The sequence below is a fragment of the Festucalex cinctus genome, chromosome 20 (assembly GCF_051991245.1).
Source record: "Festucalex cinctus isolate MCC-2025b chromosome 20, RoL_Fcin_1.0, whole genome shotgun sequence".
Taxonomy (NCBI): Eukaryota; Metazoa; Chordata; class Actinopteri; order Syngnathiformes; family Syngnathidae; genus Festucalex; species Festucalex cinctus.
In genome coordinates this window covers 5,602,512-5,628,295 of record NC_135430.1, presented here as the reverse complement: position 1 = coordinate 5,628,295, position 25,784 = coordinate 5,602,512, and the positions used below count along the sequence as shown (strand labels likewise).

Here is a 25,784-nt window from a genome sequence, read left to right as displayed (position 1 = left end):
CTGTGAGGCTTTGGTCACCATATAGTGTAGATCAAGCGCCACACTCTCAAAACAATTGGATCAAGAATAAGCCAATTTGGGCCAAGAATGGACCAATCCACTACTTAGGGGGGGTGAAAAATGAACGTTTTGTTACAACCCAAAACATTGGGTCATTTTGTACAAAACAACCTAAATAATTTGGGTCATTTTGTTTAAAACAACCCCGAAAATGAGGTCGTTTAGTGCAAATGAAAAAATGAGCCATTTTGTTTAAAACAACCCCAAAAATTGGGTCGTTTAGTGTTAAAATTGGGACATTTTGTTTAAAATAATGAGAGAAAAAAAATGGGTCGTTTCGTGCAAAACAACCCTAAAAAAATGAGTCATTTTGTTCAGAATTGTTCTGAACAAAATGACTCGTTTTTTTTTTTAAAATTGAAAAACAATTGAGTAGTTTTGTACAAAACAAACCAGAAAGTTGGATCAAATTGACCCAATTAGTAGATCGGTCCATGTTTGACCAAAATTGGGTTATTTTTTTACCAAAATGTTTTTAGAATATATTACCATTTCCCTGTGCAGACAACACCGAGCGGCTGTTCACTTACCCACGTCGGACATTTCGGGCACGGTGGCGACAAAGGGTCCGTCGGGGAACTGTGGCGCGTTGTCGTTGATGTCCTGGACTTTGATGATAAATTCAGACTTTGGTTCCAGCGCCTCCTCCGTGTGGCGGTCCAAGGCCTGCGCGTGCAGCACGTAGTGCGACTTCTTCTCGCGGTCAAGGCTCCGGGTGGCGTGGATATCTCCCGTCACCTCGTTGATCAGGAAGATGGTCCCCGCTCCCTCGCCGCTCAGGATGTAGCGCACCGTGCCGTCGCCTTTGTCCGAGTTGGAGTGAAGCTGCAAAGGGAATAACAAACAAACGCAAGGATGAGTTCATTTTATGTCCTCTTCTGAAACTTTTGACTGAAGATTGTGGTATTGACTGGGATTGTTTAACCTTGCTCTGCAAGCTGAATTGCGGTATTTGTGAGTGAGTTCACAAACTCCGGAGAATACTGCTGCATTCGAGGAAGGTCGGAAGTCGGATATATCCGAGTTGGTTTTTCCCACTTCCGACCTGAAAGCGTTCGAGGTGAAAGTTAACAACCAAAATGGCGGATACCGGTAAATTGTTTTCTATTTTGGTTCTTAAAACTTGTTTTGACCTCCAGCAAACTTAACTTCTCGCAATTTTGCTTCATTTATTGTTTTTATCTTATTTCATAAGCATTCTATACAGTTAAGTAGTTGACCGTATAATTTCATGCATGGAGATAGTGGCAAAAGGTCATGTACCTTGTCTTACGTCAAGTTATGTTGAATATTTATGAATGAAGAAAGCTATCTAGTTTTATACTCGAGCAAATTGTGTTTTATCATTCACGGTCTGTGTTTCCGAACGGGTCGCCATTGAAGTGAAGTCCCACTTCCGACCATCCTCAAATGCAGCATACATCTCGTGCTGAGCCCGTTGATTGGTTCGGACCAATCACAGTGCGACGTTGTATTTCGGGGGCAGGATATGCAGCTGTGACGAAACCAGGAAGTGCCGACACCGTGGGAAACAAACTTCCTTAAATATGGACGAGTGGACGCTGCAATTAATTGTGCTCTCGCAGAATTACTCACCGTTTCCTTGATGAATGTTGAACAGTGAGAGGCGCTTCGTGCATTTTTATATAGAAATGATGTTCATGTTTTTTCGAGACCGAAGACAACATTTTCATCCGTGACCGTGATTGGTCAAAACAAACGTGAACACAATGATCAATCTGGCTGTTGCCAGGTTTGGGATGGTGCTCAACAAGGAACAACAGTGATGACACAATCGGAAAAATGTGCCTCACGGTTCGTTGAATTATGCATGGTGTCAATGTGATTGTGCTGTATGTGCACTGTGATTGGCTGACAAGCAGTCCTGGGTGAACCTTACGTCTCCGGCATACAAAGCCTGCTCGGATATACTCCAAGTCAGCCGAGACAAAGCGGGATAAGAAGTGTTTTGATGGTTTGGAAGCTCCAGATTACGAGCAAAGCCTTCGATGGCTCATTGGACCTCATCCAATTACAGCTCCGACCATCAATTTTCTTCTCAAATCCTACTTTTGGCGCTTTTTCACAGATGATGATGATATTGAGTGGGATTGCTTTCAACTGAGGACAACGACCAGGACTCAAGTTCATTTTTATTGACGGCAGATTCGACATACTTGAGCAAAATTAATCGGCAAAGAGAACAGCACCAAATAGTCTGCATGTCCTCATATAGGTGAGGACATGAGGACATTTCAAGTCTGCATGTCCTTATATGGGCAACGTGAGGACATTTCAAGTCTTCATGTCCTTATATGGGCAAAATTATGACATTTACAGTCTGCATGTCCTTATATGGGCAACGTGAGGACATTTTCAGTCTGCATGTCCTCATATGGGCAACGTGAGGACATTTCAAGTCTGCATGTCCTTATATAGGCAAAATGATGACATTTAAAGTCTGCATGTCCCTATATGGGCAAAATTATGACATTTAAAGTCTGCATGTCCTTATATGGGCAAAGTGAGGACATTTCAAGTCTGCATATCCTTATATGGGCAAAATGATGACATTTAAAGTCTGCATGTCCTTATATGGGCAATGTGAGGACATTTACTTATTAAAGTGAGCGGCAGCTGTCACGGGGCTTACAACTGACAAGTCGACGGATTTGGGAAGACAGGTGTGGAAAAATACGCACGTTTAAAATCCGACATGGACTTTTTTTTTTTTTTTTTCCCCTCAAGTACAAATTTCCCAACAATGTTTTTGGTGAGAAGAGCTCAACGAGAGGGATTTAGATGATGTCGGATATGGTGGAGACTTTGTTGGAATCGTCAGGCGAATGTCGGCGTTTTCATTTCAAAGTGGAATAGAGAACGTTCAAGCTCTACTTTTGTACCATGTGAGCCAGGTCCAATGCAAAGCAAAAATCTAAATAAAAAAAAAAAATGAAAAGGATGACACAAATAATTGATACTGTTACATATGTTATGGTCGAAACCCAAGAGGTTTTCAAATATGCTGACTTCTAATATTTTATGGTAAATAACTCTGAAATTCCCATAAAGGTTTTTTTTTGTTTGTTTTTTGTTTTTTTTTGTTTTTTAAATGACAAATTGGCTTTTTGGGGGGGAAGTGTACAAATGATTGTGTATCTGGAGTGCCTGCCTATGGAGGACCAAAACTGCCAGAATTAAAAAATAAATAAATGACTAAGTAAATAAGTAAATGACTAAAAGTGAAAATAAAAATGGATATAAAAATATAATTAGAAAATTATATCCAAGAAATGTTATATAAATGGAAATAAAAAGATCAAATATATATATATATATATATATATATATATATATATATATATATATATATATATATAATATTTGTATTTAATTTTTGATTTCTATTTTTTATAACCGTTTTTATTTTCACTTTTTGACATTTGTTTTTTTTAGTCATTTACCTAATTAGAATTTTGGCAGTTTTGGTCCTCCATACCTGCCCACCCATCAAGTGTGAAATAAACAATAATGTGAATCTTATATTATCTGTAATTTTGGGTTAGAGGTAAGGATAATTTTGAAAAATTAATGATGCAATTTTGACTAATTTATTAAGAAAAGAAAAAAAACTGACTTGACATGACAGCTAGGCTCAACGATAACCAAAAGGTAAGCAAAGCTGCATTGATTTTTTTTTTTTTTTTTTGCATGCCTAACATTAGCGGCCATTTTTAATTTGTCGGTGAAGTTGATTGATGCTATGGAGGCGACATAATTAATATTTATGCACGCTCATGTTCTGCACACTATTTGACAAGTCCAAGAAGTCAATGTATGAAGTGCTGCCGACACCAATGAAAATATTATCATCATCTGTTGGATGCTAATATTTTTCCCACACTCTAGACTTCACTTTCACAAAATAGAAGTCGTTCACTTATTGATAACGCCCTAGCTCCGCCCCCTCCATTGCGACGGTAAGGTCATATGATGTAATATGTATCACGACCCCTTTCAACTTGCTCATTTCAGCAAGACATTTTCATGTTAATAACACACCTGCGAAGTTGTTTTTTATTGAGAACAAAAAAAAATGCATAACATGACTTTTTGAGAACATTTAAATGAGCCAGCGTGAAGTGACGCCAGTTGCGTGGGTCCTTTTAGTTTATTGTTTTGGCGGCGTCAACTTGGCGGCACCCCGCAGCGCCTTCCCGCTGAATTATTCCGCTGAAGACGACACGCTGCTTCGTACACGCAAAAAGACCCTCGGGGGAGTTGCGTCAGGGGGCTTTTTAATGACAAGTTGTGCTCTAATTGATACCAAGAGGATTAACGCATTTATTCTCTAAACAGTCGCGAGCTGGGCTTGGCAAAGTACGGCCCATGGGCCATATGCGGCCCACATCGAGAATTGACATGATCGAGAGTCCTGTAATACGGTCAAAGCATGCAGAATAACACCAAATCCTACTTTAAAAGCAGATTTTTTTTTTCCTCTACTTGTGTATTACATGCTCCCCCAATTTGCTTTATTATCAGAATGAATAACATGAATGAGCAAACATTTAAATCATACCAATAAATTGGGAATGATTTTCAATCCAGTTTAAAAATTATGCTTTTTTTTTTTTTTTTTTTTTTTAAATTTACAATCTACATCTTACAATTTACAATCTATTTAAAACCATGTTTTTACAAATCTTTCTGTTATGCTCTATGCTCTTTTAGTAGTGTTAGTAAGTTATTTATTTTAAATGTTCTAATTTTAATGACGGTATATGAACCATATTGTAAGTATGGTCAGAATGAAATGAGCTATGAATGAGTAATTCTATTTTAAATGACTTTTTTTGCACTTTATATATATATATATATATATATATATATATATATATATATATATATATATATATATATATATATATATATATATATATATATATTCATATTCAAAAATGAGTGTTATTCACAATAATTTAAAGTCCTTTTTACATTCATTTTCACCACTTTTTCATGCAAGGAGTAAATTAATTTGGATTGTTTTTTATTCATTTACTTCTCATTATTGTTGTCATTTTATTTGAATTTTATTGAATAATTGTTTGATCAATTTATTGTAAATAACTAAAACAGATGAGGAAAATAAACCAGCGTACATATAACTTAAAATGTATTTATTAAATAATGGGTGAAAAATTGAATTGATTATAAATGATAAAATACAAAACTTCAATCAATGATGTTTTATTATTAAAATACTGTATTTTTTTTTTTTTTACTTTTCTTGTTTTTTTTCCGAGATAGGCCAAATTTTAAAGCATATGTTTATTGAACAACTTTTAGGCTTAGTTAAATATTTGAGTTTTTTTTTTTTTTTTTTTTTTTAAATCTTAGTCAATCGACATGTTTCTTTTTAAAATCAAACACGTTCCGGGATCTCCCAGGACCAGTAGCATGTTTTCAAAAGTTACATAAAAACAAAGAATTGTTTTCTACATCAAATAAAGTATTTCAAAATATCTGAAGTATTAATTTTTTACTTATCATAGTGTTAATTGGTTTTAATTACAAACAAAAATAGAAGGTGAAGAGACCTCCCGGGGTCAGCGGCATCTCTGTAAATTTAAATTTGTTAAAAATAAATAAATAAATAAATAAATACATTTGAATTAATTCCCTTAAGTTAACATTTTTCCAAATATTCTTCAAAATGGTCGATGCCGATATTCGTCAAAATGCTGAATATCGGCACCGATAATCGGCCCAGCCGATAATCGGTCTATTCCTACTTTTTTATTTTTTATTTTTTTATTTATATATATATATATATATATATATATATATATATATATATATATATATATATATATATATATATATATATATATATATTTTTTTTTTTTTTTTTATATATACCTCATGTATAATTAACCTGGCCAAGGCCAATCTGTTTTAAGAATGAAACATGGCCCTCGAGCCACAAAAGTTTGCCCACCCCTGCTCCACATTTGGACATGAAATATGTCTCTTTCCAAAACATTTCTCTTCCTGGTGGCGTTTTTGGCTCCTGTCCGCACACCTCCGTCTCATCCCTAACGAGCTTCACGCGAGTCTTTGGAGGGGCCCCGGAAGATAAACATTGGTGCGGCCGTATCAATTATTCATGCGGTGGGGATCAAACTTGAGACTTCCTCGCTCTTTGAAAGGCACTTAGAGGCGCAAAGCGGAGGGGAGGGCGAGCGAGGGGGAAAAAAAAAAAAAAACAGCAAAGATGGCGTGACGGAGGGCCAGATGAGAGCGTAATGACCACTTTGGCTGCCGGGCCTCGCTCGTTTCCGAGCGTGGAAGGTGCAAACAAGGCGGCCCCGCCGAGGCGCGCGAGTCACCTGCGCGCCTCGGCGGCGTTGTTGATAGAAAATGAAAAGATTAGGAGCGCTCGCAGCCAAAGATCTGGGAGGTGCCTCGGGGCCAACAGGCTGCGCTTCCATTAAATCCACTGCTTAAAAGCATGATGTGCGCTGGAGCCGACAAAAGTGTGAAGGAGGTTCAAATTCCAGCGACGTCAAATTAAAAGTGTGCGGTGCTCATGTTAGCTGCCTAATGCTAACTCATTTTTTTTGACACGGATGTGGAAATGAAACGGTTACGATTCATACGCTAAACCCATTCAAATGGAACGCAATTAGTTAGAGCTGTCAAAATGAATCGATTAATTGACAAGAAATTGGTTATCAAATTAACTGACAACTATTTTAATAATCAAATAGTCATTTAGAGACTTTTTTTTTTTAATGTAAAATGGTCCAAATCGTCTGATTTCAGCATAGCAACAGTAATTGTTTACTGATTTCTGTAGTCCTTCATTAAAGAAGACTGATTATCTTCTGTGTTTAATCAAAATAAGACATTTGCAGATGAATCGGTAATATCGTATATCATCAATCCCCCTCCCCCCTTCCCCTTTTTTGTTAATTCCGATGTGAATATGAAGTACAAAATAAACAACTACTGGTTAATAAAAAATGAATCACGGGGAATAATGCCTCTTTAATACACTTTAATGCAAAGTTATAATTAATCAGATGAGTCGATTAATTGATTGAATAATCGATTAATCAATCTGAAAAATATTCAATAGTGACCACTAAATTTAATGTTTAAATTCCTTCCTATTTACTTCCTTATTCACGTTTGCGTTCTCATTTGCGTCCACATCGAATTGGTAGCCGGTGTGTTTTCGTTATAAAATTACCTGCTTCCGTGTCTAAGAATGATGGGAAATGTAGTCCTACTAATTAGGGCTAACTGTGTTTGTTGGCCAATGTTGACTGTTTTTCCCCTTCCTGACTTGAAGTGTGTCATCTTGACTTTCTTTCCAATGCTGAGGCCAAAATCGGAGTTATTTAACAAGTAAGGATGCCTGAACATTAGCACTAATCATTAGCATTAGTCATTACAGCAAGTCATTAGCGCCAGTCATCATGAGCAGCAGTGCGCCGCGTTCTCACAATTCCCCAAAAGCGCACTTATGATCCTGACCTCGCTGCGCCGTGCTTATTTACGTCCTTAATCACAGCTGAAACCAAAGCGGACCGGCGGCTAACTTTCTGTCGCATTATTTCAAATCCCGCCGATCGTTCGTCTGCGCGGGGAGCCCGACACGCCGCTGATTAATTTTGCTCATGCAGAAAATTTCACCAGTGCCCAGCTGAATGCTATTCGCTTTTAAATGTGGAAATAAAGTCAATGCAGAGAAACAGCAGGAGATAAAAAGGGAGAACAATGGAGCACTTGTGATGGTGGGCTTTACAATTAAACACCTCCCTTAACCAACACGGAATTGGACGTCAACGCCATCTTGGCCATCAAGGTCTACAGAAATTAATAACCTTAACCTCGCTCTTGCAAGATGAATTCTGGCGGTATTTGTGAGTTCATAAACTGCGGAGAATACATCTTGTACCGCTCCCACCGATAACCGTCGGTTCGGACCAATCACAGAGCGACATTGTGTTTGGGGGCGGGTTATGCAACTGTGACGAAAACAGGAAGCTAGCGCTGACGCCGGAGCTAACAAACAAACCTAACATGGACGAATGGACGCTACAATTAATTCTGTTCTCGCAGATTTATTCACCGTTTCTTTGTTGAATGTTGAACAGCGAGAGGCGCTTCGTGCATTTCTAGCTGATAAGAATTTTGTGGTTTCCCCCCCTTCGGCAAGAACGGACACGAAATTTTCAGCCATGGCCGTGATTGGTTAAAGCAGGGGTGTCCAAACTTTTTCCTCTGAGGGCCACATACAGAAAAATAGAAAGCTGCAAGTGCCACTTTGATTTTTTTTTTCAGGTTATTTATTAACACATTCATTGCCAGACCAGCAAAAAATGCATCATTTGACGTCTTTTTCCGTCAATGGCAGTGAATGAGTTAAACGTGGTAAAAATCAATGAAGCAATTATAAATTGTTTATATAATGTACAGTTACTTAATGAAAACTGCTAACAGTCACAAGGCAAATAGTGACCCTTGTGTGCCACTATAATAGATACGCTTCTCCACTGAGCAGCAGCTGAAACCCAGCTTGACATTCTGAACCACAACGAGAACAATCAGTAGTAAACTGACCACACTTAAGAACCATTAATTTAATGTGATGTTTTCACAAATTGGACCTTGACACTAAGCAACAAGTGGATGAAACTATTTTTATTTCTGAAACTGAATTATTAGCTGCAAATGTGTGTCTTTGCATAGCTAGAAATTAGGGCTGCACAATATATCGAAAAAATATCGATATCGCGATATTGGCCCTTGCAATATGCATATCGCAAAGGCATGCAATAAGTTTTATATGGAATTTTATGCTTTTTATATGAATTTGACCAGTCAGATGCTAACTAAAATGTGCATCGCCATTCAATAGTTGAAAATTATCAAGACATAATTACACTTAATTAACTAAGATTACATTAAGGTTGCTTATTTTGCCACATGAAAAATGTTTTTCTTTCATTAGGTAAAAATTTTTTAATTTCTTTAGGTACATGTTAAATATCGCAATAATATCGATATTGCGATGTTCAGCAAGTATATCACATACGGCATGTTTTTCCAATATCGTGCAGCCCTACTAGAAATGTTTAATCCACCCTCTTTTTCTTTCTTTCTTTTTTTTTTTTTTTTTTTTTTTCAACAGCATTGAAAAATTATTTTTAGTATTTGCCATGGGCCGCCAAAAAATGTATGGCGGGTCGCAAATGGCCGTATTTTGGACACCCCTGGGTTAAAGCAAACGTGTAGAATGTTGCATCGTCCAATCAGCTCGAATTATTGTACAGAATGCCCCGCCTTTTCCCGACCAAATTACTGTGGAGAGATACCAGATGGATATGCTATTGCCAGGTTACATCCCCCCCCCCAAAAGTAGAGAAATATCCTCCCCCAAATCCAAGCAAGACCGGTCCTCGTGTTTCTGTGCGCCTCTGCGTGCAACTCTGTCAAAGGCTGCCGGAGGATATAAGTGGAGCGAGGCAGCTGGCGGCCGGCAGGCGAGGCGTTTCGGGGGGAGTTTAAAGGAGATCAGCCGAGTCTCGGCGCTGCGATCATTGCGGAGAAAAGCCGCCTCGCAATTTTATCTGGCGCTCAAGGGAGCAACCTGACGGCAGCGAGACAATTGAGGGACGCTTTCCTCTGTCAACAACACGCGGCAACTTTGCAAAGAGATAATGAGAAGCTCACGCTTTTATTGCCGAGCACGGCTCAAACGGGGGCTTAGGGTTGCAAATGAGTTTTGAGACATGTTGTTTTTTGTGAGACAAAGTTAAGGTTTTCGAGTTTGGGTTTGAAGCCAGTGTTAGCGTTTTTTTCGAAAGATGGTTCCAAGGCATGATCAGGATTTCAAATGACAAGACACTGTTTGGGTTTCACGTTAAGATTTGTAAAAATCTAATTACATCTTCAAATGAGGACTTGAATTAAGTAAGGATTAAGTTTCAAATAAGGGCGTCAAAAGGTTTCCATTAGGGATGCGCCAATTGAAATCGGCCGGCCGATTTATCGGCCCCGATTTCCTTAATTTTGGAAGATCGGTGATCGACGGATCCCTTACAAATTAACCGATCTTTTCCACCATTCTCATCTCCCTCCTCGGAGGTGTGAAAAAGTCTGTCCTCTTCTGCTGAGATGACTTATCGGATTTTCATTTTGATTTAAGAGAACAAATTCATGTGCATTTAAAACAACCCATTTGTATATTTTCACCGATATTGTTCAATGATTTCCAATAAAATACAATTGGAACACTGAAGGTATATGCTGCTTGTTATGGAAAAAAAATCGGCATCGGCAGAAACAGGATTGGCAGGTCAGACTTTTTTAAAGATCGGTTATCGGTGATCTGCCAGAAAGTTGTGATCGGTGCACCATACCAACCATTCCATGCAATGGTGAAGTTACAAGTGAATTTTCAAAGATTCAAATTAGGATTTAAAGGGGTTTCAAATTGGGTTTATTTGGAATTGGTTCAGGGCGGCACGGTAGTCGAGTGGTTAGCACGTCCGCTTCCCAGTTCTGAGGTCTCCGGTTCGAGTCCAGGCTCGGACCTTCCTGGGTGGAGTTTGCATGTTCTCCCCGTGCCCGTGTGGGTCTTCTCCGGGTACTCCGGTCTCCTCCCACATTCCAAAGACATGCATGGCAGGTTAATTGGACGTTCCGAATTGTCCCTAGGTGTGCGTGTGAGTGTGGATGGTTGTTCGTCTCTGTGTGCCCTGCGATTGGTTGGCAACCAGTCCAGGGTGTCCCCCGCCTACTGCCCAGAGCCAGCTGAGATAGGCGCCAGCAGCCCCCGCGACCCTTGTGAGGAATAAGCGGTCAAGAAAATGGATGGATGGATGGATGGATGGAATTGGTTCAGTTCTAAGTTTGGGTTTCAAGTCTTTGTTTCAAGACAGGGTTGGGGTATAAGAGTAAGGTTTCAATAATTGGTTTAAAATGAATGTTTCCGGTCTTGGTTGTGGTTTCAAACAAGTGCTAGGGTTTCTAGTTTGAGTTCAAAACAGGATTAGTATTGACAACCAGGGGTTCAATTTAAGATTATGTATTAAAAATACGGACCCAAGCCAAGCTTCAGGTTTGGAGGACGATATAAGGATTCAAGTCCAACATGGTGTCAAGCCAGGGTTTCAAATTGGGGTTTGGATAAATTGTCAAGTCTGTTTTAGCATCGTTAGGGTTTCGAATCACACTTTCACATCAGGTTTTCAAATGAAGGTTTCAAGCCTTGGTGACTCTTAGTGCTTTAAGCCCGGGTTAGTCTTTCAAGTTAGGGTTTCAAACATCCATTCTTTTAAAAATGAAAAGCAAGTCTTTTCAAATTGGTATTTCAGGTAGAGTTGTTTTAAACCAGGTTTTCGGAACGCTATTGAACGTTCCAAGCAGGGTTTCAAAACATTAGGAGTCACTGTGTGTTCTGTACACACACGTGAACACCCACAAAACGGTTTTGTGGTTGTGTAAAAAAAAAAAAAAAAACAGAACAAAGCACGTGTGTGAAAAAGACAAAGCGGCAAATGTGGCTGCTCAAATCCTCCATCTCGCTCTTTTGAAGCTTCGCTCTGACCTTCATTCATCCGACTTCCTTTGCACCAAACTTGCCGCTTGTCGGCCTCCGTGCTTCAGATCGACGCCATCCATCTCATCCACGCGCTGTCAGATCTACTCTCGCCGCTCGCCGCCCGTCCGCTATATCCTCTCGTAAAGAGGCATCATCTCCAGCGCCGCGGTCGCAAAAAAAGGGATAAGTACGTCATAAAAATGGCTGATGCACTCTTACGACTCTGCTCCAAAAACCCGACTCAACAAATTGAATTGCTGGACAACAACAACATCACATTTGATAGAATTGCAAAGCGACTTGGATGTCATTCGACGCTTTCAAATGTAATGTTGAAGGCCCGCCATTCGCTCAGCTTGACCACATTTGGGATGCATGGATTATTTCGAGGCGGCTACCATGGATTGAATAACAGCGCCAATTTGCCCGTCCAATTTAAAGCCCAAGTTCGAGACTGTTGCCATTAGATAAGGCCTAAGTCAACAGGGAGGGACGGACACCGCCATGATGCAGGACTTGATTTCCTCGAGGCAGGACAAAAGCAGCCGAAAGAAAAAAGTGGGACGTAGCGTTATAATATCTGACTGTCATCTGCATAGCAGTGAAAGGAAATCCCATGCCATTCCTAAGATGGAACCCAGGGGCAGCAAGTACAATGAAAACAGAAGGGGCCCCAAATTTGAGCCCTGTGGAACTAGTGTGAAAAGATGAATCCATCTAATTTGGTGTACGAACGTTTTCTAATAAAACCAGACACCACACTTGACGCATAAGCTGCTCGGTTGCCCCAAAATAAACAAAACAGTAGAAATAAATATGTTAACATCGTATTTAAAAGAGAAAAACGTTAAAATTATGATTTTTGTTTCAAAATAGTTCCGGTGGATAATATTCTAATGTACTTTACTTATGACGGAGGACCTTGTGGGACTTGAAATGAAACAATTGTAACAGAATTGTTTTTCTGAAGTCAATGAAATGGTATTTAGTTTCAATTTCATTCTGCCGGTTTATTTGTAACAAGTTTTTGAACTGAAGCATTTGAAGGGAATAAAGTTGTTTCAGCATGTCGCGAGCCGGAAGTCGTCACGGCGGCTTTAACACTCACTGATCAAAACGATAGCACAAATATCAGTGAGGCTTGTTTAATTTATCTCTGCATCATCATCATCATTAATATAATTATTATTATTGTACACATTATTGTAACACAGCCCAATCTGGTGATTGCATATATATGGACTCTCAACCTGGATCAGCATCCGCAGCGTGTTGCATGCTTGCGTTACTGAGTGAACTGTGCCCTTTTTTTTGTGGGGTAAGGTACCACTGTCAATTTGTCAAAATGAGGTACAAAATGTAGTAAATGAAAGTATAAAAATGCAGGGCGAGAACGACAAATGTAAATAACACAAGGAAAGTGCCGATACCTGAAAAATCTACTTGAGTGCAGGAACAAAGTATTTGTATTTTGCTACTTGCCAGCGTTGGAAGTTAGGCTGTTGGAGTGTTTATCGCAGCCCGGCGAGAGGAGGCGGTAAGGGTGAAGCAAACGATCAGGCGAGCTGCTGCCTTGGCTTCATATTTGCAATTAGCGTCTGCGGCTTCACTTTTGATTCATTCCGCCTCTCCCACCTCACTCAATGGGATTTAATCACTTTTTTTCCCCCCCCACATCGATTGTCCGATCGCCGCCTCCCAATCAGCTCGCCGACGTCCCCCGTCGCCGGCTCGCCACCGATTCGCCGCCGTCACGCTAAGCCCGGCCACTAATGAGCGGGCCGTCAGAGGGTCACGGAGAGGACGGACGAGTGCGACCAATCGCCGCGCTCCGCCTGAATAGTCGTCCGCCGCTTGGACCCGCCGAGATGAGTCACCGTGCCGGCGTAACGAGGGTTGTTACGGGCTCGGTTGTGCTTCTATCGCCAGCAGACAGATGAAAACGATGGCGGACATGTAGTACTGAGACGATATATATAGTACACAGCTTCAAGTAGGCGTGAAATATGATGTAACTGGAACATTAAAGGCGTATAAACATTGCTCAATACACAATGGAGTGATATTTTGCACAAGTCACATTGAAATTCACTTGACAGATATAAACAAAATAAATAAGTAAATGAACAATGTAAGAAGACAGAATGGCAAGGCTGGCGGGTCACCAGACAGCGCCCCAATTTTCTTAGATGAAAAAGAAAAACATAAGGAATGGGGAGGGTGGGAAAAAGAAGCCACCTACTATGTTCCTATAAGGGCACTGCCGTATATTACACAGTATGCATTTGGAAAAGAAAACCAGTATAGAAACAAACAAATCTCGAAGACTTGAACATGTGGGAGAGAGGGGTATTAGTTAAACCAAACTGTTACTGTTAAACCAAACGCAAAACAAAAGTCATTAAGACCACATAACTTTCTCAGGAACGTCCATTAGCTTAAAGCTAACACAAAATGGAACATGGGCTAGCGATTAGCACGGATGGTTGAGGCAATGGATATTTGATGTCAAAAAAGTGTGCGTGCAACTTTGAAGATGTGCGCACTTTATTACCGTTGCTCGGTGGGCCGTCACCACCGAGGAGCGACTGCTGGGAAAAGAAGCGAAGTGGCCGTCCTGTCAAGAACATTTTTAATCCTCGCCAGGTGTTCCGTAATCCCCACTGACACCTTTTCGGGAGGGCTGACTGACGCATTTGGCAAATGACAGCTCCGCCATGGATGGAGACACAGTTTTGGTGGCTGGGGGATGAAAGGGGTTAAAGGTTAGGGATAGGGCGTACCCTAATCCCTAACCCTAACTTTTTTTTTTTTTTTTGCTTGTGAAAAGCTCTTATACGCAAAATGTGCCTGATAAGAAGAAATAAATATCTTTGGTCGGTTGATGGAACACAATTGTGATACTGTTTTTTTCAAGGTCAATAACCATACGATTATTAGTAGTCAAGGAGACGATAACTGATATTTCAAGCCGATATTCATTTGCAGTAAAAGAGCAACTAGACTAAGTGCAATTTCTGTAGAAATTGCGTGGGAATGCTGAAAGCTGAATGCTAAGATTTTGAATGCATGTGGAATATTTCTGAAATAAATTGAGAGATAAATTATGAATTTATAACCTCCTGGTTACTGGACAATGCACTTTATCAACTGTGACACCTGGTATCATCAGACACCTGGTAAGGATCATAAGTTATGTATATGAAAGTGGGCGTGGAAAGTGACACTTTGAAAAGGTTCAATGTCTCTCCCATTGAAAATGAATGGGGAAAAGTTATTAAACGTTAAATTGTGCAAATACTGTAAGTAATGTGGAATCAGACGATATATACCCCGTGAGGCGTGAATGAAAAAGGGCGGAGAATAAAAATCACAATAACATGTGGGAATGCTTCAGCAATTAAAAACTAAGCAAGTAAATAGTTTCTGTACTGTAAATAGTAAAACATTTTCTAAGATTTCAACGTAATTTCTTATTTTTATTATTTTCTTCAATAAAAAGTGTTGGGAGTTCACAGTGTAGCATAATTTTTAGAAAGTGAAAATTTAAATAAATCCACAAATTTTTTCCCTGTATCTCACTGAGCGACAAATGCTAACGTAGCTAATTTGGGGTTTTCGTCAGGGTTCGTAAAAGGTTTCAAAAGATATTCGCAGACAGTGAAAATTTGTCTGAATATGTTTGAAATGTCTTTGCGGCAAGTAAACAAACTGTATGTGAACATCTTACAGTCCTGATGAAAACAATAAATTAGCTACGTTAGCAAGCATTCACCGCTCAGTGAGATATCAGCTTTATCGGCTTTTATTCCTAAAAAAAAAAAAGACAGATAATCGGCCTATGTAACAGTCGGAATCGACCCGGGACGAATCGCATTGGCCTCCATCTTGTCTTGTGTCGAGTCGGAGGAGAATCTCGCTCGCTCCTTGCGCCAAGGAGGTGACTACAATGTTTTATTCAGTCGTCTGAAAACGTGTTGCTCTGTGACAGAATCAGGCAACCGTCACGTTGCGTTGCGGCGCGCGCATGCACGCAGCGGGCCGCAAGACAACACAAGGAGAAGGAGAAGAAAAAGAAAAAGTACCCGTGTTTGGCTGCGCGTATGTAAATGTCAGCGGAGAGAGAGGGAGGAGGAGGAGGAGGAGGAGGAGGAGCAGGCGCTTGTTCCTTGTCAAAAATCTCAGCTGGGCGCCAGTGGCAGCCAATCTTTGTCTTCAACCTTTGAGCTCCTCCGCAACAACAAAGCAACCCGACGCAAGGCCTCCATGCATTTTTGACGAAGCGCAGAACAAAGAGAATTTGAAGGCACCGTTTCCACGATGGATTGACACTTGCAGGTGTTAATCACAAATTCATGTTCTCCATTTCAAGACTCAACTTCATCATTCTATCTCGTGTTGTTCTGATACCGATACTGGTATCGGCAGAGGCCCCGATACTGCATTAAAACAGTGGTATCGGGATCAGTGACTACTAACAAGTAACATGCCGATGCAGAATCTTGTCTTGCTTCGGCATCGGCCGATACTGCAAAGCTGGGTATCGGAATCGGTATCGGTGGCCAAAAAACGATATCGGAACAACACTAATTCTATCCTCGATAGCTAAGAATACGTTCAAATCAACATTTTTTATATTTTTTTACTTTTCCCTCATAGACTGACACCAGAATATTCAAAAGGCAACTGGCCTTAATCCACATCTTTTTTTGTTTTGTTTTTTTTTTCTATTCAATGTACATGCTTTGTTTACACGATCAAATTTTTTTAGAGTCGATCACGGATCAGCGAGTTAAAAACTAAAGAACCGAGCACCACCATCACCAATCCAATAAGAAGATGGTCCAATCAATCCAATCTACTTTTAAACATTTCATTTATGTTATAATAGATTTTGCAGGCGCCAACCCACGAATGGGCAAAATTTGCATACAATTAACATTAAGGATGTAACGATATCTAAACATCACAATACGATATCACTATATGAAGGTTGCAATACGATAATTATCACAATATTGTGGTGAGGTTGACGATATATAAACAAGGTCACATTATTGTAAAAAAAATTGCTCATAGTAAAAAAAACAAAAAAACAAAAAAACACAATATTGTGTTTTTTTACATTACAGCAATGCATATAAGTAACCTACAATCTCTAATAACACTTGATATTGATGCATTTACTTGCTAATGCATGCACACATTGAGTGCTTCCACATATTGACTCACTTCACAAGCATATTAGCATATTAGCGTGGATTTGAAACACAGAAGGGCCAAAACATGCCTTGTGAAAATTAAACTGCACTAAAAAGCTCACCACCAGAGGGTGCTAGAACTGCACAAATGGAAATCAACCTGACTTTTTTTTAAAAGATGTGCTGCTTTTAATATCGTGACATGACGCCGACGATATATTGTGGCAGTTTTAAAAGGAACCCCGGCTGTCACGACGTTTGTGCTATATTATTTATTTGGTTGTTACTAACGTAACTATGAGATTCATTTTTCAAAAAAAATCATTTCCAGTTTAATACATTTTGCAGAGACTTTATTTCGATGTATGTAGATGGATGTTGTTATTTACGTCGTAACGCGACGTAGAATGGCGATGGTTCTCTGCCAAGCAGTGTGAATTATTTTTGAAAAATGAATCTCATAGCTATGTTAGTAACAATCAAATAATATAGAGCAAACTTGTCATGACAGCCGGGGTTCCTTTTAATACCGCGATATTGCCGTTATCGTGACATCCCGAATGATTACGCTGATAAAAAGTAACAAACCTTGAAAATAAACGCAACATTCAGTACATAGAAATTCAAAACATCATATTTAATATCCGTGCCTCTAATATACATATCATATTGATATATTCGAGGGTTCAGACACTTTTCACATCGCATTCAATGTACACACTTACTGTTCTATATTTGCATCGTATTCATGTTTAACACGGCACATTTGCAGTCTAGACTGTTAATGTGCCATATTTCCAGCATCTCTTTCTCTCTCGGTAATTAGTCGCGGTCCAAATGGAATCGGCGTGTTTGCATCGTGTGCAGATGACTCCAGTCGAGCCGTAATAATCCCGACAAACAAAAGCAGCAGCAATGAAAACGGCAGCTCCTCGACGGCGCATTCAAAGCAAATACGGGCAAGATACACTTTGCGGCCAAATGAAACTCGGGGCTAATTGAGGGTCCTCCTGCCCCCGTCGGCCACTTAAGGAGCGAGCGCATCAGCATGATTAAATTCTTTGTTTTTTTTTCTTCCTTATTTGCGCAAACCTTCTGGAGGCCTAGTCTATGTAAGCACGCATGTCAAATTGATTCCCTGAATAACGTTGGTGCACTCAAACGCAAATGTCCTTAATACAGTGGTGTCCAAACTACAGCCCGGGGGCCATTTGCGGCCCGCCGTCCATTTTTCAGTGGCCCGCGCCATATGCTAAAAATGCCATTTGACTCAGTTAAAATAAAATAAACAAAACAAAAATGTTTGGAGATGGTCAAAGTCAGAAGGGAGGGTATTGAAAAAATTGGGTCATTAAAGGTTATTTTAGTTAACTAAAACTAATGAAAAAACTAAAATAAAAATAAAAAACAATATTGTTACCAAAATAAAATAAAAACGAAAACCAACTAAAACTACATTGTATATTTACAAAATTAACTAAGACTAACTATAATTATAGCAAACATGTCCTTCCTTTTAGTTTTTGGTAATTCAATTAATGCATAAACCTTTGGGGATGATTTTAAATGTGATTTTTTTTGTAGATTTATTTTGATATAAACCGGAAAAATGACGTTTGAAAGTATGTCACACAGAAGTGATGTCATCTAGAAGCAGCCAATAGAAAAGCACCAAAAGATGACGTTGCTCCCATGGTGTTTTTTTTTTTTTTTTTTTTTTTAAATATTGCGCACAAGTAATACACTTAAAAAACAAAACAAAAAAAACTAATACTAATACTGAAGGTAACAAACTAAACTAAAACTAAGCATTTGTGAAAGAACTAAACTAATAAAATCTAACTGAACCACTCTGAAAACTAATTAAAAAAAACTAATTAAAATGAAAAAATCCAAAACTATAATAACTACTGCCATATTACAAATAAATTGGTTCATATACTGTAGCATTTTTCTAAAACTGCAAAAGCAGAATTAAATTATTTGTTTGTAAATTATTTTGTTATTTACACAATTTCTCTTCATAACATTATGTGGCCCTTGCGTCCTTCTGATTTTCTGTATGTGGCCCTCAAATGAAAAAGTTTGGACACCCCTGGCTTAATATATATGTATATAGAAGTATAACCGTGGATTGACCCTGCAATGGGGGTCACTCTATTGAGTAATGACTACATTGGGACAACCTGTAGCGAGAGAACAGCACTCGTCTTCAGGTTAGCATAGCATTAGCAATCAGTCGGGCCAAACCCAACATTTACGCAGCGGCTTTTCCCTCACACGAGGACGGCTGAATGCTTATCAGCGATGTCGGCGTCAGATCCTCTGACGTATCCGCGCTGATCGGCGAGCACGCCCGAGGGGAGTTACACGCCGACGCGTTGCTCGAGCGACTCCATCAAAGCGTCTCCGCATTTGGAATGTCAAACTCGCTGCCGTCGCCCCGATTCAATCGGCGGTATCGACGATAGCGTCGGGCCCGCCTGCCTCCATCGGTGGGGGCGGGGATGCGAGATGAAGTTGGTTTGTTTACGTGACATTTGCTACATGTCACAGACAAATAGCACGGTTTTCGTGCCACAAGATAAGAAGATAATTAATACACATTTGGATTAAGTAGGAGTTTTATCAATTATATGGACTATTATTAAAGAGTGGACAGTAGGTGACTAAATGGGAAAATGGCACAATATATATATATATATATATATATATATATATATATATATATATATATATATATATATATATATATATATATATATATATATATATATATATATATATATATATATATATATATATATATATATATATGTATAATTCATTTTACTGTATGAAGTCCATTTCCAGCAGTGGAAAATAAAATCTTTTTGATTTCTTTTTCTGTCACTCCACCATCATGCCCAAATAGTAGGCAAGCAACACTTGAAACATTAAAGTTGACTTTGCTTTGAGCTTTGTCCCGCCTACTTCTACTACCATAGTTTTTTTGGAGCAAACAATTCACCGTTAGAAAACAGGCTTCTGACATAAAAAAAATAATAATAATAATAATAATTAAAATAAAATGAAGGAAAATAAAATCCACTGGCGGAAATAGGCTTTTGACAGTTAAATTCTCTCATTATTATCATTATTATTATTATTATTATTATTATTATTATTATTATTTGTCATGTTTACTTTAAAAAAAATATATACTGTTGTGATGGGGGGGGGACTTTTTTCTTTTGTCTGTTGTCAGTCATGGAGGTCATCCATAAATCTACATTTGATGTGTTTTTGTTTTTCAGAAAGCGCTCAACACAACTGACAATCGTGGCCCTTTCTCTTCACCAATTTGAAAAACTCACTTGCAACTTCAATTTTGGGCCATCTGAAGTAATTTAGTAAAAGTAGGCTAGCTTTCTCGCTAACGTCAGCTTTACAACGTTCTATCCATTCCACTGTCAAAAGATAACGTCTGTGCCATTAATCCAAGCAACGTGAAAAGGCAATTAATTAGCCAGTCCCCTCAATGATTATATTAACTACGGCTGAATTTCCAACTCGTCTATTTTTAAACCACTTTACTTGTTGAAGTATAAATGACGTTCAGCGTTCCGTCTCCTTTGAGGCAAAGCTAAAATAAGTTACCATGTAGGCCATTTATTTATATTTTCTCAATCTCTCTGCCTTTGTTAAGTGACAAACAATGGTTTGTCCACTAATGGCGTCATCTGTGAAGGCGAAAGAGATCGAGAGACTGCATCCCTTCCACATGTATGTTTCCTTCCCTCGTTTGGTCGTCCTCCATCGACTCTCAGCGCTGTGATTGCCGAGCGTAGGTGTTTTGGGAAACCGCAGCTTGGACTTAGTCACCGAGTGGCAGACCGCAGAGTGAGTTAGGGAGCCAGCTTGTCGAAGCTCACAGCTTGTTTTAAAAAAAAAAGAAAAAAAAAAAGAGTGGTCAGTGCTCCTGCTGACTCAGTAAGTAGTGCACAACTCCGAACCTTGCAAGCTTTACATCAGCGAGTGCAATGCTAAACAAAACCTGCGATGGAGACGTGTGAAATATGTCGCGTTTGTCCTCGTTTTCGCAGCAGCTTCCGTTTCTGGAACATTGGTCAGCCATTTTATGCTTCCTTGGAAGTGGTGGCTTGTTTCTTTTGCAAAGGAAACAACAGTTAAAGGGATAGTTTGGATTTTTGGATATGAATCTGTATTTCATCCTCACCTCTAGTAGTGTGCGATCACCACTGACTTACCCCTGACAGCGTTCCGTGACACGAGTTCTGGTCCGGTTTTGGTCGAGAGGAAAGTACTCCGGCAAGTTGGCTGGGGTCACGGAAATAAAGCGTTTTTCTTCTAAAAAAAAAGTTTGTGCTCAAGAAAAGTGATACATTTGCATCACAAAACTTCGCCCTAGAAAAAAAGTCAGACTCCATTACCGCCGGGCACTATTTTTCTGTTTGTTTGTATCACTTGTGCGGCGTCCTGCATACAACTGATAAACACGCACTAATCTACAAGTTGAAAACAGAAAAATAGTGCCCGGTGGTAACGGAGTGACTTTTTTTCTAGGGCGAAGTTTTGTGATGCAAATGTATCACTCTTTTGAACACAAATTGTTTTTGTTGCGTGGATGGCCACACGCAACTACTTCCGGACATCCGCGGGAACGTAGTGCAAATGTAGAGTTCCTGAGTGTGCACTGTCCATGTGGATGCGTCACATGCACGGAGATGGAAGTGCTATCCAAACAGTCCTTTCTGACGAGATCCGTTGGGTTTCGAATCCAAAAAGTCCGATTCAGTGTTGGTTCACAATGGCCAATTTGCAACTCAATCTGGTTACAACCGATTCGTGTTGCGACATATTCTATGTGTCAATCAGATGTCCTCTCTTTAATGGGTTTATTATATCCAATGTCAGCATGTCATCATTTCGATGGTTTTTTAAGCGTCATGTGGCCAAAAGTCATTTTGGAAGCAGCCTCTGGCAAAGCATATGAGAACAAAGTGTTTTATCCTTTTGAATGTTCCATTTAATTCCAATCTGGGACCAATTACAAGGGCCTGGCCTTGAAACAAATCACCAGGACAGTTTGACTAGGTCTTTATGAGTCAACTGACTGAATAGATTTGCTGCAGCGAGCCCATCTCTCTGGTGGAGTGAGTCTGCTTCTCAGGACAAGATGCTTGGTGAAAGTTGTCTGTTTTGGGTGCGTTGGAGCTTCACATGATGTTAGCAAGAACACGCTTCAACCTTCCTTTGCGGCTTTGCCCGCCTGGCAAGGACACCCGGCATCCGTTGATTCAATAAACAGACTTTTGAGGCGGAAAGTGATATTTGCAGTTGTTGCCTTTTTCCCAAGCACATCATCCCACTTTTCTTTCTTCCAAAGGAATACAGACATATGTGCAGTCAGTATGCTGTCGTTTCTGGCTCTGGCGGCGCAGTTGAGGGGATTAGCCTGCGCCTGAGTGCCTCGAATAATGATCAGTGCAGCGGAGAAACACATTTTCACATTTGGGGAGATAAGGGCGGGCAATCTGCAAAAGCACGAGGACTTAAGCGACTCCCCGTGGCTGCTGGTGGAGACAACACAAGTCACGAGCAGTCACGTGGCCGACACCCACTCGTGTCTTTCGAACACAGCCAGGGAAAACTTTTAAATGACATTCCACACACTACGTTGCCCGCCGTGCTTCATTTCCCAGGCAGAGATCAAATCTGGCTTCATTTCCCGCAGAGAACCCGGGTTTCTAATCATTCGCGTTAAGGATACTCCATGTGGAGGGCTACTCTGCCGAGTGGAGAGGCGCCCTCGTTAATCACACGGAATAAAACATGGCCGACGTCGTCTTAATGACAACAAACACAAAGCGGGCCCGGCATTTCCACATCACAAGACAAGAAGAAGGCGCAACGCTGACGCTGCCATCCACCTGAGCGCAGCATGTGGGCCAGCTCCACGAAAACAAAAGACGTCAGCCAATCGCAAGTCTTTTGACCCAGGCGGGAACGTCGTCTTACACGGCACTGAGTGCTCACCGAAGCTGATAGTCATCACAGGATGTGCAAGTTACGATTGACACATTCCGACAAGACTTGGAGATGGTGGCAACTGACGTGCAATTGACTCTGAATGTCAGAAGAAAATGGAAGAATACATGCTGACTTCAGGCCCCAAAATCATTTTCCATGCACACGTAGTATCTTCCAGGGCCAATTTTGAAATATTTCACATCTGTTGGCAGCAAAACAGCTAAAAGCTGCTTCACCATGTTTGCTTTGAGCTCTGGGTTCCACTAATAGAATCAGGGTCTGCTGACTTCAGAGGATTAAACATTTTCTTCATATATTCAGGACCCAAACCATTCAGTGATTTATAGACCAGTAGCAGAATTTTGAAATCAATTCTACAGCTGACTAGGAGCCCGTGTGAATGCTTTGGGACTGGAGTAATATGTTCTGATCTCTTTGTTCTGTTCAGAACCTTTGATGCTCTTTTGAGGGAATCTAGTGGGAAGACAGTTCCAATAGTCAAGTAAACTGGTGATAAACGTATGGATAAGCTTCTCCTGGTCCACTTGGAGTACTCAACCTTTCAGTCTGGATTTGTTTTTTGTTTTTGGCTCTTTAGGGATTGTTTGAGAAGGCTTTTGAAAGTCTGGTCCGAGTCTAACAGCACTCAAAATTTTCAGACGAGGCTCTATGGTTACCAGGGTTGGGGAATCCATCAGGTCCTGAAAGTAAAACCCCTGCCAAAGATTGGCTTGGCCACAGTTGCTTATACTCAACTGGCAGGTAAACCAGCTCCCCAGTGCCGATTGAGTAGAAGCACCTGCGGCTAAAGCCAAAATGTTTCAAGAGTTTTACTTTTCCGAACCTGGATTCCCCAATCCTGTTGTTTACTGTGGACAGTGACTTGAGGTGTTTTCTAACAGCAATCCTCTTTTCTTGACTGCTGAAAACAATGACTTCAATTTTGTTTTGGTTTAACTGAAGGGTTCATCCTGTATCGCGTTTGACCCAAGTTTAAGACTAAACAAAAGGGGTCCAAGGACCCTTGAGGGACCCCACATATCATGAGCATTTGATCAGATTCAAAACATCCAATGGAGTAGGAGGAAGTAGTTCATATTCCATTGAATCCCAAGACTCCATAAAGCCTACATTCATGTGTTTTCCATAGGCAGACATTTCTTGAGACTCTTTGCATGAAACAAATTGAGAATGGATCCAAACCTTCTTACCTTCCCCACGTACTGCTGGTCTGTCCCCATGTGTTCTTCTAAAACAAAGAATTGGTTCCAGATCCAGCCCCGTTTTGGCCTGTGGTGCACCTCCGTCTCCCCGTTGGCCAGCTTGCTCTGGTTCCTGCTGGGATTCCTGGCCAGCACCCTGGCGGGCAGGTGGTGGCTCGCCCCGTGGGCCTTCTGGATGAAGCAGAGGCAAACCAGGACGGGGCAGAGCCCGCCCGCGCCGGGTATCCTCATGGCGCGGCGTCTCGTACAATTATCCCAGCGCTCCGGGACCTTAATTTCCTCGCAGCCGCCACCGCTGCCGACCTCTCCCAAGGCAAAACTTTAAATCCCAATGAGGAGAAGAGTGGTCCTAGTAAATCCAGGGGAGGTCATGGTCCAAAAAAAGACGAGGTCCTTTTTACATTATGGAATTTCCCAGCTGAGGCACGGACGTCACGGCGCGAACGATTCTAGTCGCGGAGGTTAATCCCACAGGCCATGATGGATATCCTGTGGGAGAGAGCAGAGCAAACATGGGATTACTAAACCCAATTAAAAAGCTTAACTCTGTCTCAAAACCCTATTTTGAAACAAAACAATAAAATGAAGCCCAGTCTTGAAACCCTAACTCCAAACACTGGTTAGTAACCAAAAACCGTTTTAAAAAATGTCATTCAAATCCCAATTTGAAATGTTTAGGCAGGCTTGAAACTAGTGTTTTTCCGATACCGTTTTTTGGATACCGATACAGATACCCAGCTTTGCAGTATCGGCCGATGCCGATACCATACCGATACTTAAGTTTTTTTTTTCCTCAACATAAAAAAGCTGTCCTGCCATTGGTTCAGATCATTCAAGGGCCAATAGGATATTTTAGATGGGCATGCAGTGAACATGTCACATATTAGTGAATGTCGTGCACGAGCAAGACACAAGATGCTGCATCCAAAATTCTATATTAGCGTTGGAATTAATGGTATCGGCATGTTACTTGTGAGTAGTCACCGATACCGATACCACTGTTTTAATGCAGTATCGGCACCTCTGCCGATACCAGAATCGGTATCGGAACAACACTACTTAAAACTCTGATTGGCAACACAAAAACCGGGCTTTAAATCGAAATTTGAAAGCCTAACTCCATCCATAAAAACTAACTAGGGGGGAACTAAATTAAGAAAGACTAAATTAAAGGGAGAAGAAGAAGAAGAAGAAAGTGGCGGCATCCAATTGGCAGGAAATGTTGGAGTTGTTGGCCAGATCTTCAAAGTTGTGCACCTGCTTGTTCCGGGCCCAAGACATTTTCAAGGAGTGTTCTCCATTTCATGCTTTCGCAGCGCCTTCAACTTAGGAGGGTCCCGACGGAGAGAGGTCTGGAGCTAATCCCGAGTCGGGGTCCCACCCTGGCTGGACCCCGTCACATGTCACAACAAAAGAAGCCTTTCATTCCGGACATGCTTTTGCAAACTAACGACATTATTTGCAGCCTTCGTCCACTTTAGAAGCAATTACAGTGCATTACATACATACATATTGTTTTGTTTTTTTTAACTCTTGTTTAAATCCTAATTTAAATGCTTAAGCAAAGTTCAAAGCCCTAACCTGAAACACTAACCCGAGCTTCAAACTAAAACCCCTTGATCACTTTTGGAACCCTCATTTTAACAC

The 25,784-nt window shown here is 40.4% G+C and overlaps 1 protein-coding gene across 3 annotated transcripts in view; it reads right to left on the bottom strand.

The window, feature by feature from the left end:
• LOC144009262 (cadherin-18) overlaps positions 1–25,784 on the bottom strand; it is a 97,691-nt gene that overhangs the window by 50,791 nt on the left and 21,116 nt on the right. Inside the window, exons 1-3 of one of the 3 annotated variants that reach the window (XM_077508895.1) lie at positions 14,235–14,413; positions 11,687–11,835; positions 591–885 (exon numbers count right to left, since the gene is read on the bottom strand). In XM_077508895.1, the coding sequence (XP_077365021.1) occupies positions 591–885; positions 11,687–11,692 (301 nt within the window). In that variant the 5' untranslated portion in view covers positions 11,693–11,835; positions 14,235–14,413. Of the gene's footprint in view, positions 1–590; positions 886–11,686; positions 14,209–14,234; positions 14,414–24,125; positions 24,627–25,784 lie in introns of those variants that run through there. The other 2 variants (XM_077508893.1, XM_077508894.1) reach the window with 2 other exon arrangements.